The 17,732-nt window shown below is 34.6% G+C and overlaps 1 protein-coding gene across 1 annotated transcript in view; it reads right to left on the bottom strand.

Annotated features, from left to right (window-relative positions):
• Positions 1-2,245: 2,245 nt before the first annotated feature.
• The window catches only part of LOC114325632 (barH-like 1 homeobox protein), a 263,912-nt gene continuing 248,425 nt past the window's right edge, over positions 2,246-17,732 (bottom strand). The window contains exon 2 of the mRNA XM_028273747.2: positions 2,246-4,140. Coding sequence (XP_028129548.1) covers positions 3,761-4,140 — 380 coding nt within the window. The 3' untranslated portion in view covers positions 2,246-3,760. The remainder of the gene's footprint in view (positions 4,141-17,732) is intronic.

Raw genomic sequence — 17,732 nt, 5'->3', positions numbered from 1 at the left:
GGATATCATCTATTCCCGGGGTTCCCAACCGGTGGTACGCGTACCACTGGTGGTACGAGGGAGGCGAACCACGCGACATTAAGATTATTCTCCTTGATGTGTGAAGATATGGGTGGCAGGTTCAAAACTCTTCTGTTGCATACAGAAGTGAGATAGTTATCTCGAGGGAAAATTGTCTGTCTCTTTGAACTGAGGTCAGCAGTTTTATTGCTTTTAACTGAAAAAAAAAAATAATGACATGAAAGACTTGCTCTATGATGAAGAATGTTTGTCAAGATTGGAGTATCTAGCTGTCATTTTTGACACACTCAACACGCTGAAAATGGTTCTTCAGGGAGAAAACACCCATCACAGTCAATGAGGTCAATCAGAAAATAATCTCCTTCAAGAAAAAGTTGGTTGTTTTTTGTTCTCAAATACAGGGGAAGATTGTCTCTTCATTTCCTACGCCGTCATAATTTTTTGAAGAAAACGAAATATTTCCAATACCATACCACATGCGGTTGTTGATATAATTTTTCACTTGGAATCTCTTCAAGAAAGTTTTAATAAATATTTCTCTGAAGATTATTCCAAACTTGACCAGAAATCCTTTTGCAGGAACCTCACCAAATGAGTTGCAATTTCAGGAAACTTTCATCGATCTAAGGCTACGGCTCCACGGGCGAGAAATTGACGCTAGCAGTAGCAGTAAAATGAACTTAAGGTTCCGCGGAACGGAATGGGAATAGCCGAACTGTACCGACTACAGGACTTGTGCGTAGTCGGTTCAGTTCGGCTATTCCCATTCCGTTCCGCGGAACCTTAAGTTCATTTTACTGCTACTGCTAGCGTCAATTTCTCGCCCGTGGAGCCGTAGCCTTACAGTTTTAAGGAGAACATCTAAAGACAGTTTTAAAGAGAAATCCTTAATTGATTTCTGGATCGGGTATAAATCCGAGTATCCAGTGCTCTTCCGGCAAGCTATGCTGTTTTGAGGCCATTTACTTGTGTGAGAAGTTACTTGTGTGAGAAGGGTGAGCTATTGTATATACAAAATAAATATATAAACACACTAATAAGTGTTGAAGAGGACTTACGAATAAAATTGATTTAAATCACTCCTGCAATGGACACTTTAATCACAGGAAAACTGCAACAAGCTTCGCATTAATCTCGATACACAATAACTAATGTTGATTTTTGTTGATTTGTATCTTTTTTATTGGTTGATAATTTGTACTAATTGTATAACATTTATCTGTAATAAACGTCATCCGACGCCATGAAGGGCACTAAGGAATATAAGAAAGAAGAAGAAGAGGTATATAATTTTAAATAAAAATTAGAAAGCATAATTGACAAATAATTATATTTATTGTTGTCTTGATAAAAAGCTTGGAAAAGTGAATGAATAATTAAATTTAAAGTTATATTAGTTATTTAATTAAAAGTCAATGGACATGTTTTTGATAGTAAATATGTTTATAAAAAAATTAGGATCGAGGGTGGGATTCCTTCTATTCCATGCCACCCGGTGTTTGGTGGTACGCCAAAATCTTCAAAATATTTCAGGTCGTACGCGGTTGCTAGAAGGTTGGAAACTGCTGACTATTCTATTCTACTTTATGGTACCGAAGCTTGGACTGTTAATGTTGACTTAATAAAAAAGTTAGAAGCTTCTGAGATGTCCCTTTTTAGGAGAATTTTGAAAATACCGTGGAGCGATCATGTTACGAACGAAATGGTATTGAATAAAATGGGAAGAGACAGAGAACTTTTGACCACCATTAAAATAAGAAAAACAGCATATTTTGAACAAATACTTAGGAATGATAAGAACCAGTTGTTACAGTTGATTATAAGGGGTAAAATAGAAGGAAAAGGGGGTATTAATAGACGACAAAAACATCGTGGTTGAAAAAGATTCGGACTAGACCGGGTTAAACACACAGACGCTTTTAAGAAAAGCAGAAGATAGACACGAATTTGCAATGGTTATAGACCAGCGGTTCTCAACCTTTTTTACTCAGCGACGCACTAACGTACTCCTTACCGATTCGCGACACCCTTATATGTACAAATTTTTGCTAGTGATAGGTAAGTACAGATGAATATATTAACTCTTTATACTTATATATGTATATAATCGGTTTAAAACGTCCTCCGACGTCTTCCGATGCCCAATCTCCATGCATCTCTATCTTCCCAAAGGTCTTCGTCTAAACCTCTCTCTCGGATCTCTCTGTCTATTCCTTCTCTCCAGCTCTTTCTGGGTCGGCCTCTTTTTCTCTTTCCATGTGGTGACCAATCTAGAATCTGTTTTGGCAGACGGTGTTCTGGCATTCTCTGCACATGTCCATACCACTTTAGTTGTTGTACTCTTATATCTTCGACAATCGTATGTGTGACTCCCATAATCTCTCGTATACGTTCGTTATTAATTCTTTCGAGTTTTGATTTTCCTGCGGCACGTCTCCGGTAGTCCATCTCCGTGGCTTGTAGTGTTCTTTCAGTAGTTGTCTTTAACTGCCACACGTCACTTCCATACATTACTATGCTCTTTATAATAGTGTTGTATATTCGATGTTTATTTTTTTTTTGGATATATGTTGATCCCAAGTAATACTATTTAGTTGAGATATGGCCCTTCTGCCTTGAGTGTTTCGTTTTTTTATAGCCTGATCTGATTTGCCGTCGTCCGTGATTTCTACTCCTAAATAAGGATATTTATTGTTGTACTTATATGTTGTCCGTCGTTTAAAACTAGATTCTGTTCGTTGCCACCGATGTTCATGTACATTGTTTTCTCTATGTTAACTTCTAATCCCCATTTTTTGTACTCTTCGATTAATTTCCGAGTCATGTATTCCAGATCGTCATATTCGTTGGCAATCACAATTTGATCATCAGCAAAACATAGAGTGTACAGGTTGTTATTATTTAATTGTATACCCATGCCGCTGCACCTCCGCTTCCAAAGTTTTAATGCTTGTTCCAGATATATTTTGAAAAGTGTCGGCGATAGTCAGCATCCCTGTTTCAGTCCTTTGTCTACTACAAAACCTTTGGAAACATTCGTTCCTATTTTAACTTTGGCGTTGGCGTTATCATATAGTTTTTCCACTGCTGTTATGAGATTTGAGTTGATGTTCGTTTGTATTAGAGTGTTCCATAACTTGTTTTGGGGGATGCTATCGTAGGCCTTTTTTAGATCAACAAACAAAAAGTGGACTTCTTGATCTACAGCAACCTTTTTTTCTATAAGTTGAGTGATACAAAAAAGGTGGTCTATAGTCGATCTACCAGCTCTAAAACCCGCCTGTTCATCTGCCTCCATATCAGTGTATTCTCTTTCTATTCTATTTTTGATAATTTTCCCATAGATTTTACTAATGGTACTAGTAACTGCTATTCCACGGTAAATGTCGCAGTTTTGTTTGTTTCCTTTTTCATGTAAAGTTGAAATGGTAGAGGTTTTAAATTCAGCTGGAACCTCTACTTTGGATTGGTATATTATAACAAGTAAAAAAATATAAATAAAAATATCGTATTCGTAAATCTCGCGACACACCTGATAGGTTCTTCCGGCACACCAGTGTGTCGCGACACGGTGGTTTAGAACCGCTGTTATAGACAACCTTCATTAGTGGAGTCAGCACTAGAAGAATAAGATAATGTACTTCACAATGTTGATCTCTAAGTTGTGACTGTCATTATTAAAATACTTATACCTTGATTTTTAGTAACAAAATACATAACATCTACATTACTATCACCATTACTTTTCCGCCATGACTAAATTCTTCGGGCAATCGTCCTCACTAATAATAGCCTTCTTCTTCAAAATCCCCAAGTCAGTCACATTCTCTAAAAAACTCTTGTGCGCACTCAAAAGTTTCGCACTTTCCACGTCCTTCTTCAGTTCCTCCATGTCCCTCTTGAGCTTCGCTCGTCGATTCTGGAACCACGTGATGACTTGGGCGTTGGTCAAGCCTAAGCTGGACGCGATTTCGTCGCGATCTGCGGGGCTGAGGTATTTTTGGTAGAGGAAGCGTTTTTCGAGCTCGAAGATTTGGTGGTTGGTGAAGGCCGTGCGGGATTTCCGCTTTTTCTTTGGTTGCTGCCGGTTGTTGAAGAGGTTGAGGTGGTTCTGGCCATCTGAAATCAAAAAGACAATAGTTTAGAGTCTCATAAATTATAAAGTAACTTTAAGATGATCAATAAGGTTGGAATGTCAATAAAAGTTTATGATAAATTGGTAATTTGGCTTTAGAATATTGTATAGGTAAGTACTACCAAATCTCAAGCAGCAATTTCTGACAAGCTCAAGATATATTTCACAATGGAACCAAGGTAGGTAAATAGTTTGTTTAAAGGCAGATAGTATAATAAAAACCGGTATATAAATAAATATAATATATGCAATCAAAACCAAATAAATGGCGTAAGGGTACAATCTGTTAATTCATCTGTACATAAATCGGTACCAATAGAATATTACATTTTTGGCTATACCCTATCTCGTCCGATATCCGGGTAGGCACGAATTCATATGCAAACATTTCAACGCATTTGTCTTCAAACTTCTCATTTCGGGTAAATTTGTGAGAAGTGACACCTACTCTGGTGGCTATAAACGAAATAGGTACTACTTGATAAAGTCGGATTCTAGTTCGACCTGTTAGCTGTGTTGTATGAATGTGCGTGAATGAAGGACTTCGACATAAGCCTAGCTAACGTTTTGATTCAATTAAAACCAAATAAATGGCGTATAGAGCACAGTTCGTGAAACTCTCTATATATGAATCGGTACCAACAGGACATTAAATGTTTAGTTATGCCCTAGCTCGTCAGATATCTGAACAGGTACAAATTCATAAGCAGACGGTACAACGAATGTGTCTTCAAACTGCTCACCTCAGGTGAATAGCCACAAAAGTGCCACCTACTCTGATGTCTATAAACGAAACCCACAACGAACTAGTTGCTAGTAACTGTCCGTAATGTGAGGAACGGACCTCCGGACAAAGTCCTGTAGTGCCTGATGTTAAATCAAGAAATATTTTGATCATAACTTTCAACTTTGATATTAAGACAATCATGTAAACGTTTTATAACTATTTGTGGATATTCATAGATATTAAATAACAATAATGGTCCCAAAACTGTGCCCTGAGGTACTTTATAGTTCATTGGCTTAAATTCACTCGCTTTTTCACATATTTGAACACATTGAGTTCTGTTTTGAAGGTAACACCGCATAAGTTCTAGTGCAGTTCCTCTAAAGCCAATTCTCTCCAGTGTTGCAAGAAGGTCTCGATGGCTAACTGTACCGAAGGCTTTAGCCAAATCAACAAACATAGACAAATCAGGCATTTTGTGATCAATTGCTTTACTACTGGATTTTCCCATAATGGCTTTGTTGAATTTTATCTCTTTTTGATTTAGATGGAAATTTTGGAAGATATTGTAAGGTATGGTTTTGTAGGATAGAAAAAGACTGGGGAAGATAAAAATTGAAGAAGCGAAAAGATGAAAAGAGAGGAACGAAGGAAATACGGCATTTTAGATTAAAATTTTGAAGAACTCGGTATTCAAAGTTGGCGAGCAGTAAATTTTTACAAAAGTTTAATTGAATACATTTTGAATTGAATAAAAAAAGGTGTGAGTGAAAGTGTTTGTTCTATGGTGAGTTCTGCAGAAGATTAAAGATAGCTGAGTTTCGATATACACTGTAAGTTATTTGCTTTCCTTGTTTGCCATGGTCTGAGAATTTTTTGATCCTGAATGTGATCTGAGGAGGTTTTTCAGTAGTACCTACATTGAACAAATTTTGGAAGAATTTTTTTTATCAGAGAACAGAAATTAACTGTTTTCATCCGGAAGTTTTCATATCAAACTAGTAGAGTTTTCTATGTGGTTACAAAGTCAGTGTTCAATGTAAAAGTAAATTTTTGGTTATCATAACAACATATATGTATACAAAAGAAATTTTTGTCGCTTTATATAACTTCACACATCCGAAGTTTTTTAAAGACCATTTATCTCAAGCCTGGAAGCGCAAAGGCCACTCCATCGTGCCATAACTATCAAAAGCACAAAGGACAAAGCCCTTTAAATAGAAAGAGACGGAAGCAGGGCTGCTAACAATAATTCTACGGGGGTTGACAGTGTCGTAATAAATACGGTTTCGCCCGACAGTCGCTATTTTCCACCCGATTTAGTCCTGATGAGAAAATGAGAATTCCTCGTGAGCACGGGTGCGAGAAAACTCTCTCGGTGACGTCATAAATCCTGGAGCGGCGGTGTGTACATCCAGGACATTAACTTGAGGCTCAGATTGAAAAGCTTTAGCCCTTTTATTTATACAGACAGAGACGGCCAGGATGACTTCCGAAAAGACAATCAATTTGGTTTTCTTCACTTTTCTTGTACGAGTTTTTTATTTACTGACATGTTATAAAAGAGCAAAATATATAAAACAGTAAGTAATATAAGTATATAAGAATTTTATGAAAGAAACATCGAGAAACAAAAACAGTATGTACACAAGAAAATCCAAACTATTTTACACAGAAACAAATTACAAGAAGTTAATATAGATCACATTTAAACGATCAAACAACTAATATAACGAAGAATAGCCAAACATAAATCCATCCATTCGGTTGTTGTACATCTAAGAATAAGAATGCCTGTGACTCGATACCTGGAACCAAGCTATAGGAAGCAATGGCAGACATCGAAGTTCCACGGATATTAATAAAAGCAGTAAAGAAACTCTACAATTATAACAGAGTAGCTAGTAAAACGGGAAATATAATTGGCAGTAGTGTTGCCCAAAATCGGTCTTGGTCTTGCAGTCTTGGTCTTGTTCTTGCGTTTTAGCAAGACCAAGACCGCTTTATTTTAGCAAGACCAAGACCAAGACTGACCGTGCAAGACTTGAGCAAGAACAAGACTAAGCCTGCGAGACTCTTGCGTCTTGCAGTTTGAGCGTCGTTTTATGGAATAATACAGGGTAACAAAAATACGGGTCATAAATTTAATCACATATTCTGGGACCAAAATAGTTCGATTGAACCTAACTTACCTTAGTACAAATGTACACATAAAAAAAGTTACAGCCCTTTGAAGTTACAAAATGAAAATCGAGTTTTTCCAATACATCGAAAACTATTGGAGATTTTTTATTGAAAATGAACATGTGGCATTCTTAGGGCAGTAGTATCTTAAGAAAAAATATAGTGAAATTTAGACACCCCATAAAAATTTTATGGGGGTTTGGTTCCTTTAAACCCCCCAAACTTTTGTGTACGTTTCAATTTGATTATAATTGTAGTAAAATTAGTAAAACACAATGCTTTAAAAACTTCTTTGTCTCTTGGTACTTTTTCGAAAAGTCAGTATGTGTCGAGATGTTTTGCATATTATTTGTCAAATCCACCACATATTTGTATATGGCCACATATATGTTATGAGTTATGTTCATCTGTGATATGCTTAAGTACGATTATGGAGACTTGATAATAATAGGAAAATTTATTTATGATTTACATTTTTAGGTATATTTTGAACCATATTAAAAAAGAAGTCATAACTCGATAAAATGTGCCTTATCGAAAAAATACAAAGACGCAAAAAAGTTTTAAAAACACTGTGTTTAACTAATGGTATCGCAGTAATAGTTTAATTGGAACGTACACAACCATTTGGGAGGTTTAAAGGAACAAAACCCCCATAAAATCTCTACGTAAACATTTACAACAAAGTTTGTACAACAACATTTGTTTAAAACAAAGTTTTAAAAATATTGAATTTAACTAGTAGTATCACAATAATAATTTAATTGGAACGTACACAAAAGTTTGGATGGGTTTAAGGGAATGAAACCCCCATAACATTTTTATGAGGTGCACAAATTTCACTATAATTTTTCTTTAAGATATTCCTGCCATAAAAATGCTACATGTCCATTTTCAATAAAAAATCTCTAATAGCTTTCGATATATTGGAAAAAATCGATTTTCATTTTGTAACTTCAAAGGGCTGTAACTTTTTTTATATGCATATTTGTACTAAGGAAGTTAGGTTCATTAGAACTATTTTTGGTCCTAGAAAAGGTGATTTAATTTATGACCTGTATTTTTGTTATACCCTGTATATTAGTTCGGGTATATGCTTAGAGACTATGAGATACAAAAAAATATGTAACAACAATTTGGAAAATTGGATTTATCCACATATGAACAATACGATGAATATACATACCGAATTAAAAATATGAACACTTATTTATTGGATACGTACTCAGAGGTCATAATAAATTATTATACATACAATGTAAAAATACAATATTTCATTCTTTACTAATCAGACGACGCCTTCGCTCCGAAATTAGTTACAATTGAACAATTGTCTAGATTTTGAGAATAGCAACCTTTCATAAAATAATCTTCTTGTGTTGTGTGTATAATAATATCGCATTGAAACTTTTAAAGAAGTATGTCGCCTATAAGGTGATAAAAACATAATACGAATACCATATCCACTGTTACAGACAACCACTCAATTGTTTTTCGTTATCCATATCGTAAAGACTAAACGTCCTGCTCATAAACTGTTTGCAGGGTGTGCAATATTAGATATTAGATCAATCGGCCAAAGAAAATTTTTTGCTGAAAAAGCACTAGATAAGATAATGCCTGGCTACCCTGTATAGTCCATTCGCGCACGGTAAAATGTTACAATACAAAACCAATTTTTTGATTTTTTTCAGTTTTAAATTGTTTATAACTTGGAAACGAATAAACTTAGACAAAAACTACAAAAGACCTTTTTTATTCCATATGATTCAAAAAACCTAAAATAAGTCTGCCAGGGCTGAAACAATTGATTTTTATAATTTGTTTAATTTTTTTTAAATAAATATAGAAATAACTCAGAAATTACGGCATTTCGGTATAGGAAATATTACATGAAAATTAATAGTAGTTATTATGGTTCAAAATGCAAAAATATACAGGGTGTTCTATTCGAAATACGAAAGTTCATTATATTTTCAAAAAACGCAAGATCTGGCAACAATCTGTAATTACCACTATAATATCGGCCGCATTAGAAGACCTTTACCCACCAAATTCTATAAAAATCGTTCAAGTCGTTTCCGAGATATTTGAGGCGTTCCATACATAAAACTCACTCTGTATAAATGTTATATAATTAAACTGCGTGTATTACTTTGTATTATTTCTTGTTAAAAAAAGTCAATCTTAAAATTTTCAACTAATAGCAAACAAAAATTATCAACTAATAATAGTGTCAAAGCTATTGCGTACTGTGCTGTAATTTAATTTGTAGTTTTTTATTTTTTATTTGAATAAATGGCAAATTGTAGAACTCTTTTATTCCATTTCATTTCATATACCTAATGTAAGAGTCCATCATTCCCTTTCTAGACAGATAATGTTCTTTAAAATACAGTCAAGTTTATGTCATGTGTTTGTTTTTTTGTGTTTTCACCATGTTTTAGCACATGTCAGGTTATTAAATGCAAACGTTTATTAAGAAACATACTGACTCCCGTGGGACATGGTAGATAGCCCAGTTAGTTAGAGTATAGGTAGGTATAGTTTAGATCGTGGGTTCAAACCCACCTAATGTGAGTTGTTTATTAATAAATAGCAATATGCTAGTGGGTAACTGCGAGACTTGCAAGACTCTTGCTGCAAGACCAAGACCAAGACCAAGACTGGGAGTGCAATACCAAGACCAAGACCAAGACCAGGTGTACTGGTGCAAGACCAAGACCAAGACTGTCCAAGTCTCGTCTTGGTCTTGCATTTGGGCCACACTAATTGGCAGTCCATTTAAGGCAAAGGGACTGCTATAGGATTGCTCCACATTCCCTACTCTGTTCAAAATATTCCTGGGAAAAACAATGACACCATCGAAAAAAATGCGAAGGAATGAACACACCAGTAAGAAAGGAATAGTTATATACCCTAAGTTTTGCTGACGATCAAAGAAGATGACCTTAGCTTTATGATGAGAAGACTGGAACAGTAATATCCAAAGAAAGGAATGGAAATCAACTTAAATAAAACTGAGTAATACCTTATCTTTGAAAGATAAACAAATCAAAGGAACAAACAACTACAAGTACATATTTAGGTTTCATAATATCAAACAAAGGAACAACTGAAGAAGGTTCTGCTTGAATCTTGAAAAAGGAACAACTGATAAAAAATAGACTAGGACAAACAAAAGACTGCATACGAAAATTTAACCCGGTACTGTGGAATGAGAACATCAGTATAAAAACAAAAAGAAGAATATATAACATCACGACAAGAAATATTCTGACTTATGGGTGTGTAAATCACTACAAAGAAAACCAAAATCAAAATAAGAGCAACAAAGATGAAATTCCTAAGGAAAAGTTGCAGAGTAACAAACAAGAAGAAGCAGCAATAACATAAAGATTAAGAAAATAATGGGAATGAACTCAGATATAGTAGAACAGCATAGAACAGAAGAGATTAACCCGGTACGAACATGTCAGAAGAGCAGACCAAAAACGTTGGATAAACAAAATTACATAGTGAAGCCCGATAGGGAGAAGGAAAAGAGGCAGGCCCTGCCGATATTTTAGAGATGAAGTAAACGAAGCAATGGAAAGAAGAAATCTGCAGGGAGGGAACTGACAAAACAGAAAGAACTGGAGAGAACGGTTGAGTAAAGGAATATAGTGAAAGCTGTAGAAATCCTTAGTATACTTATAATAGAAGAACAAAGTGTTAAACTACGTAAAGAGAATTTTATTAACTGCTAAATAAACAGAGAGAAAGGAACTGAAACTGGCGAATATAGAAGAGGATGGCAACATAATTACATCAACAGACGGGGAACATATGACATGATAACTATCTAACCTCTTCTCGTCAAGCTATTTTAGATGGACTAAATTTTACTACTATTAGGAAGAGTAGAATGGGAATAGAATTCCTGTCTCTTCCTTCTTTTAATTTTTTCCTCTTTGTCTCTCTCTCTCTCCCTCCCTCTCTCTCTTTCTCTCTCTCTCTCTTTCTCTCTGTATCTATCTTTCAATACAATAAAATGAAATGTAAATAAGAAACGCAGAGATTACAAACTCTATGTTTGGTTGCATAATATGTAGATACGAATAATATTCTGATCAAAAATCAAATAAACCTGAAATTTAAAATAGGCCTAAATAAATGACACAAATATCGATTGAATTAATATAAAAACCGTAGCAAAAGAAGCTCATCCATTTTCGTCTATTAAAGCCTACCTACTATCAGTATCACAAAAGGGCTCCTCTCTCTTTTATTAGAGGAGGCCGCTCTCAGCAGGTAGGTATTATTTTTTGACACTTGGATTAATATTCAATTAGTAAAACAATTAATCCACGGCCGCGTTGAGCGTGTGAAAGTCGGAGTGGGCTGTGAACCACTACGACTAAGGCCATGGGGAAAATGAAGAACGAAGAACCAAGACTTTGGGACGGTTTAGAAGTAGTGTGAAAGCTCGACCAGGAAATGTGTTGGTGGATGGGGATTGTATGAAAATACCGAAAAAACGCAATTTCAATCAATCTCTGCTGGATGTGAAAATAATAATATACATAGATTTTATACAGCATGTCGCAAAAGTATGGAACAAATTTATTTTTTCTATACAACCACTACTCAAAGTGCACTTTTTTGCACAGTTTTATGTTAACAAAGTTGATATTTTCTCACAGTATAAGATTTATGACGTTAGTGTGCAGAAAAGTGACGTTTCTATGAAGAAAAGAACTTCCCGGCACAGAAACGTCACTTTTCTGTAGACTAACGTCATAAATCTTATGCTGTGAGAAAATATGACAGTACCATTACATTCGACAATAAAATCGTAAATACAGTGAGCACGTAAAGGTTGGAATAAATTCATTTTCTCGAGAATGGACGATTTGGGAAAAAAATCCCGAAACAGGTCAATTTTTATTTTTAAATTACGACTTTTTGGCATATATGTCATACTAGTGACGTCACCCATCTGAGCGTGATGACGTCATCGATGATTTTTTTAAATAGGAATAGGGGTCGTATGATAGTTCATTTGAAAGGCAATTTAATTCTCTATTCAGTAATATAAACATTTACATAACTTTTTACACAGGGTGTCTAAAAAAAATTTTTTAAATTAATTTTATTGACATAAAAAGAAGAATGCATGTAATTTTTATTTAGTCCAAAATACATTTTAAGGTTCTTAGAACACAGAAAAAATGTTTATTTGAAAAATAATCATTGCTTTTCCCTTAAATCAAATGTTCAAATGTAAAAAAATTAAATGTTCAAAAAGAGGAAGGTGAGTGGGCGGCTAAAATGCTAAAACGATATTTATTTGTTAAATAAACTTTATTTCCTGTTTTCTGATAGCAGTAAAATGTATTTCGAGTTAAATAAATTACACACATTCTTCTTTTTATGTCAATAAATTTAATTTAAATAATTTTTTTTTGGACACGCTGTATAAATAATTATATTAATGTTTATATTACTGAATAGATAATTAAATTACCTTTCAAATAAGCTATCACACGACCCCTATTCTCATTTAAAAAAATTATAGATGACGTCATCACGCCCAGATGGGTGACGTCACTAGTATGACACATATGTCAAAAAGTCGCAATTTAAAAATAAAAATTGACCTGTTTCGGGATTTTTTTCCAAAATCGTCCATTCTCGAGAAAATGAATTTATTCCAACCTTTACGTGCTCACTGTATAATTATACCGTGTTTAGATGAAACAGTTTTATTTAAAATATTAGATTTGATAGTGCTTTTCAAAAAAGAACCGATTTAACGCATGTCCGAGAAATCTGCAAAATTCGCTACTTCAACACATTATTTTTGAACACATTTGGTATTTTACAAATGACTACCTCATTCTGAGTAACGTTCTATATTCTGTTTACATCTGTGGTTAAAGTGTAGACAAATATACAACTTGTAAGACTATTATACTTAATTATCGAATAGAAATTAAATTATGGATGTTACAACTGTTTTATTTTACAATTTTATTCTTAATAAACATTTCATAATTATCAATTAACCAATAAGGATTTAGCAACCTCAGCAAGATACGTCGAATGAAGTAGGTATGGTGTAAATCCGTGACTGCATAAATATAACGTCAAATGTGACATTATTTTGTAATAATTATTTAAAATAGTTTAAATTCAAACAAATTAAATCAGTGCATTAATTTTTTAACTGATTTCTGTGTAATTTGTTTAGGTATAAGGAATTTAAATTGATTAGTATTAATTAAATACAGTTTAAAATTTATAATTTATTATTATAATAAATATTCGTTTGGAAATTGTGATTTTTATTTTTATCCAAAAATGTGGTTGTAGAAAAAGTATAGTGTGTAACACTTGCAGAAAGGTAAATTCTCACTCGTTTGAATTGCGGCAGTCGCTTGCGCTCGTACCACAACTTTTCAAACTCGTGAGAAATTAGTAAGTACCTTTTTGCACTTGTTGTACAATATACTAATTTGACACAGGCGACTTTTAAAAAAGTCTTATAAAACGTCAATTCCCTCGTTATTGCAACGTGGTATTCCTTCTGGAGAGCCACTAAAAATAAAACGACCGATCCTCCACTAAGAAATATAGTTGGAAGCTGGGCAAAAAACAATTTACAGACGGATAAGGAATTTGCTCAATATCTCGAGGACACATTCCAGCCAAATGATGGTGATAACACGCTTGACAAGGAAAACGTCACAGAGGAAGAATATGAAATTAAACTAGTCACTCCAGAATAAGTGTCAAACGAAATTAAAGCAAACATCAACCATAGAAGAGCACCTGGGTTTGATTTAAGAAGGCTAGAAAGAAGTTGCTCATTTGTTAGTTAAGTGGAAGTTAGTTTGATTAAGTTGTAATGTTCTCAAGCATCTTATTGTTGGAAAAAACGGTATAGTAGGAATATTAATCTACATAATATGCTGGTTTCGATTTTTTTAGCAAAGACATTTACCCATTTTCACCAGCCTTCAGTAAATGCCTAACGAGCATTTGTAACCTGTTTATCTTGCCAAAGATTTCTTAGAAAATGTCCTTCCTTAGAAAACGGAGAAATGAGAAGGACAACGAACCAAGAAATAATAGACATAATGTAGGGAGAAGATATGGTTCGGTTTATTAAAGGGCAGATACTGAGATAGCTGGGACACATAAAGAGAAGGAGAAATAACTTACCGATTAAGAAGGTCACCAAATGGAAGCCAGAAACTGAAAGACCAAGGGGCAGACCCAGAGATAGATGGGGGACCAGGTCGAGGGACCAGGTAGAGGAACCTATGCACAGATTGAAATGAGTGAAAAAAAAAATGGCAACGAAAGCCAAGTCAAAAAATAAACGTTGAAAATACTCAAGAAGAAGAAGAAAAAGAAAATACGAAGTCATTCACCGCGATAGACGATTCAAAGAGCTTTAAGCCAGGAATGAAAGGCCTCGTTCATGATGAATTATGAAACAATAGGAAATGATCATACGACACTTTTCTGCAATTTCCTCCTCTTCATTCTTTTAGTACTTGTCAGGGCTTGGTGACAATTTAAATATTTTTATTACATATATGTAGCTTTTTTACAGGCCTTTTCGGTCTAAAGCTTTGTTGTTCTTTTCCATAGCTTTCTGTTATTTGTCAACTTCTTCCAGTCTGTTATTCCTTTTACCTTTAGGTCTTCTACTACCGCCTCTCACCATCACTTTCGTGGTCTTCCTCTTCCTCTCTTTCTTTTATAACCTGGTACTCTCCATGCTATTTTCTTGACCACTCTGTCATCGTTCATTCTTTCTATATGGCCCAGCCACTGCAACCTTCTTGATTTTATTACGCTATCTATTTGTGGTTCCTTGTAAATTTTATAAACTTCCTCATTTGTCCTTCTTATATACCCTTCCTCTGTTCTCTTCCCTCCTAATATTCTTCTGTATATTTTCCTTTCCCATCTTCTTACTGTTTCTTTTGTTGTTTGGTTGAGTATGAGTATCCATGGCTCATATCCGTATGTCGCTGTTAGTCTTATTATAGTCTTGTAAATCCTGAATTTCGTATTCCATGACAGCTGTTTTGATCTTAGTAAATAATTCATGGCTCCCGCAGATCGATTGGTTTTATTATTAGGTATAAATCGTAAATAAATCGAAAGTTAAAAACAATAACATGCATTGTAGTACCCACCTACCAATGAAACAACCATTTAATTAAATAAATTTCTTCTTTTTCCATTAATGTCGAACAATGAGTGAAAGTGTCCTGAACTTGACAAGCTCTCGATTGAAACGTCGTTTCGCGAGTAAGCGAGTGCGATTTGGCAACACGACAACTTCATAATTAAAAGGAAAGAGACCGCAGCCCCCTTTGATATTCGTTATTTGTCCGTATCAGCACCAGAACATATCCAACATTTTACACTACATACAACCTATTTGCATCTACTAAGTCCAAAGCTGAAATAAAATCAAAAGGAAGCACCAGTGAAGACGTTATAGTTTATAGTTCAGTCAAATTGGGACACGTCTTCAGAAATTTTTAAATAAATAAAAAAATCGAAAAGTTTATATTATAGTATTATAGTATTATAGTATTATAGTATGTATTTATAATAATTTTTCAGGAAGCTTACCGTATCTACAAACTGTTCTCTTGTATGTGTACTTAATATTTCCCAAGGTTGTAAACTCAATTACTATAGATATAATATTACAGTAGTCTTTTTTAGATTTGCAAAATTTCCTTTAGTCGTATGTTTAAACGGAAAAAATTAAGACTATTAGATGGCAAACGTTTTTCGGGGAATTAAAAATTACTATATAGCCAAGAAAAGACAGTGAAAGACGGTGGCATGTATTTTTTCTGAGATTGACGTGATTTAAAAATAGACGATAAATACAGTCGAACCCGCTTATTAGAATATCTCTTAAGAGAATATCCCGCTTATAGGAATACTATTGCTTGGCACGAAGGCTATTCCAATAAGGCCGTTCGAGTGTACCCAGACAATACGAATGATCTTAGGTACAATTATACCAACACCGAATTATTCGCTTCCCATTCTAAGCCACATCCACGCCGAAACTACGAAGAACTCACTCTTTCCAGATAATACAGAAAAATCCAGGCTAACCATCAACTACCAATCCACAATGACAAGCTTGTATTGAAATAAATAAACTGCGCTCCCGATATACTCCACTGTTAAAGGCTACCTCCTCATATCAGGAATATTTCAGCCTCATTAACATCTGGAGAAGACAATGGAAGAGAGACTTACTATAGGAACTACACCAAATGACCTGTATCGCAAATCGCAATACATGGACAACGCTAAACAGAATAAGATCATGTAGTAGTAGATATGCTAACAGCTCACATAGTTTGGGCAAAAGTTCTTACTCGTCAATGCGACTGTGGACTGTCCGTCACATTGTTGCAGAATGTCCCAGAAGGGCCAGAAGGCGGTTCGCTGGAGTTTTCGATGAGTTCCTGAATGTGACCGATAATGTTTCAAATTATATTGGTACATTATATATTCGTTTGTAATATTCTCTTAATGACTGATTGCACCAACAGATTTTAAGCTTAAGACATACCTTAAGTTTAAACATGAATGTAAATCCTTAAAGTATAAGCTGAGCTGGACTAAGCTGGAGCTTAAGATCTGTTGGTGCAACCAGGCATTAACGTTTTCTATTATTTTCAATTATGTGTTCTTATTGTATGTCATACGCTAAATGAATAAAGATAAGAAATTTAATAGAAAAGGTAGTGCTTGAAAACGACAAAAAACAGCTACATAATGATGCAGTAATTCAATAGTACAACCTGCCATATCCGGACCTGTCATATCCGGACCTCCCCATATCCGGACGGTTCTGCGCCGTCCGGATCTACCGAAATCTACCGAGAAATGCAGTCCTGCTGTTGGACAACGCACTAAGAGAAGAACTAAAAGATGGCGAAATAATGTATTATAGAATCTATAAAACGTGTCTATCGACGAAAGTTATTGGCGGCGTTGATTACTGGAATCATTGTTTATCTACACAGTTATACCATGGTCTAGTTATACAATGCTGCAATGTATGAAGGAGAAAACGTTTCAGAGACTGTAAAAGAAGTAGTGGTCTTGATATCCGGATTTTTTCATATCCGGATCGGTCTGTCGCCACATTGATCCGGATATGGCAGGTTTTACTGTATTTATTATCAATTTTTGACGAATATATGTATATTTATCTTTTAAAAGTAACATATTTTCATTTTATTCATTAATGTACGAAAACATGCCTACATACACCCATAATCTATTTATTTTTGGTCCTCTCTGAACGAACTGAAATAGGTATAAAATGTCTCGTAATTTCATTTTGCAGTGAATTATTTGATTCGATAATTATAGTTTATTAGTTAGGATATGCTTGAATATTTGGTACAAGTTATTTATTACTATTTTTAGACCGGACAGTATTGTCGCCCCCGCTAGCGAAATTATTCCGATTCGATTTTTTTGCACAAACTTACTCAAAAAGAGGTCCTTATAACATATCCACAGGGTGCCGGGCGGTGCCGTGGTCGAAAAATTGTTTAAACAACTTTTTTTAAACTGATTCACAAAAATAATTTTTTCATTTCGAACAATTTCTTT

This window comes from Diabrotica virgifera, chromosome 4 (genome assembly GCF_917563875.1).
Source record: "Diabrotica virgifera virgifera chromosome 4, PGI_DIABVI_V3a".
Classification (NCBI taxonomy): Eukaryota; Metazoa; Arthropoda; class Insecta; order Coleoptera; family Chrysomelidae; genus Diabrotica; species Diabrotica virgifera.
The sequence above is the reverse complement of the archived record's forward strand: the minus strand, read 5'-3'. Positions and strand labels throughout refer to the sequence as shown.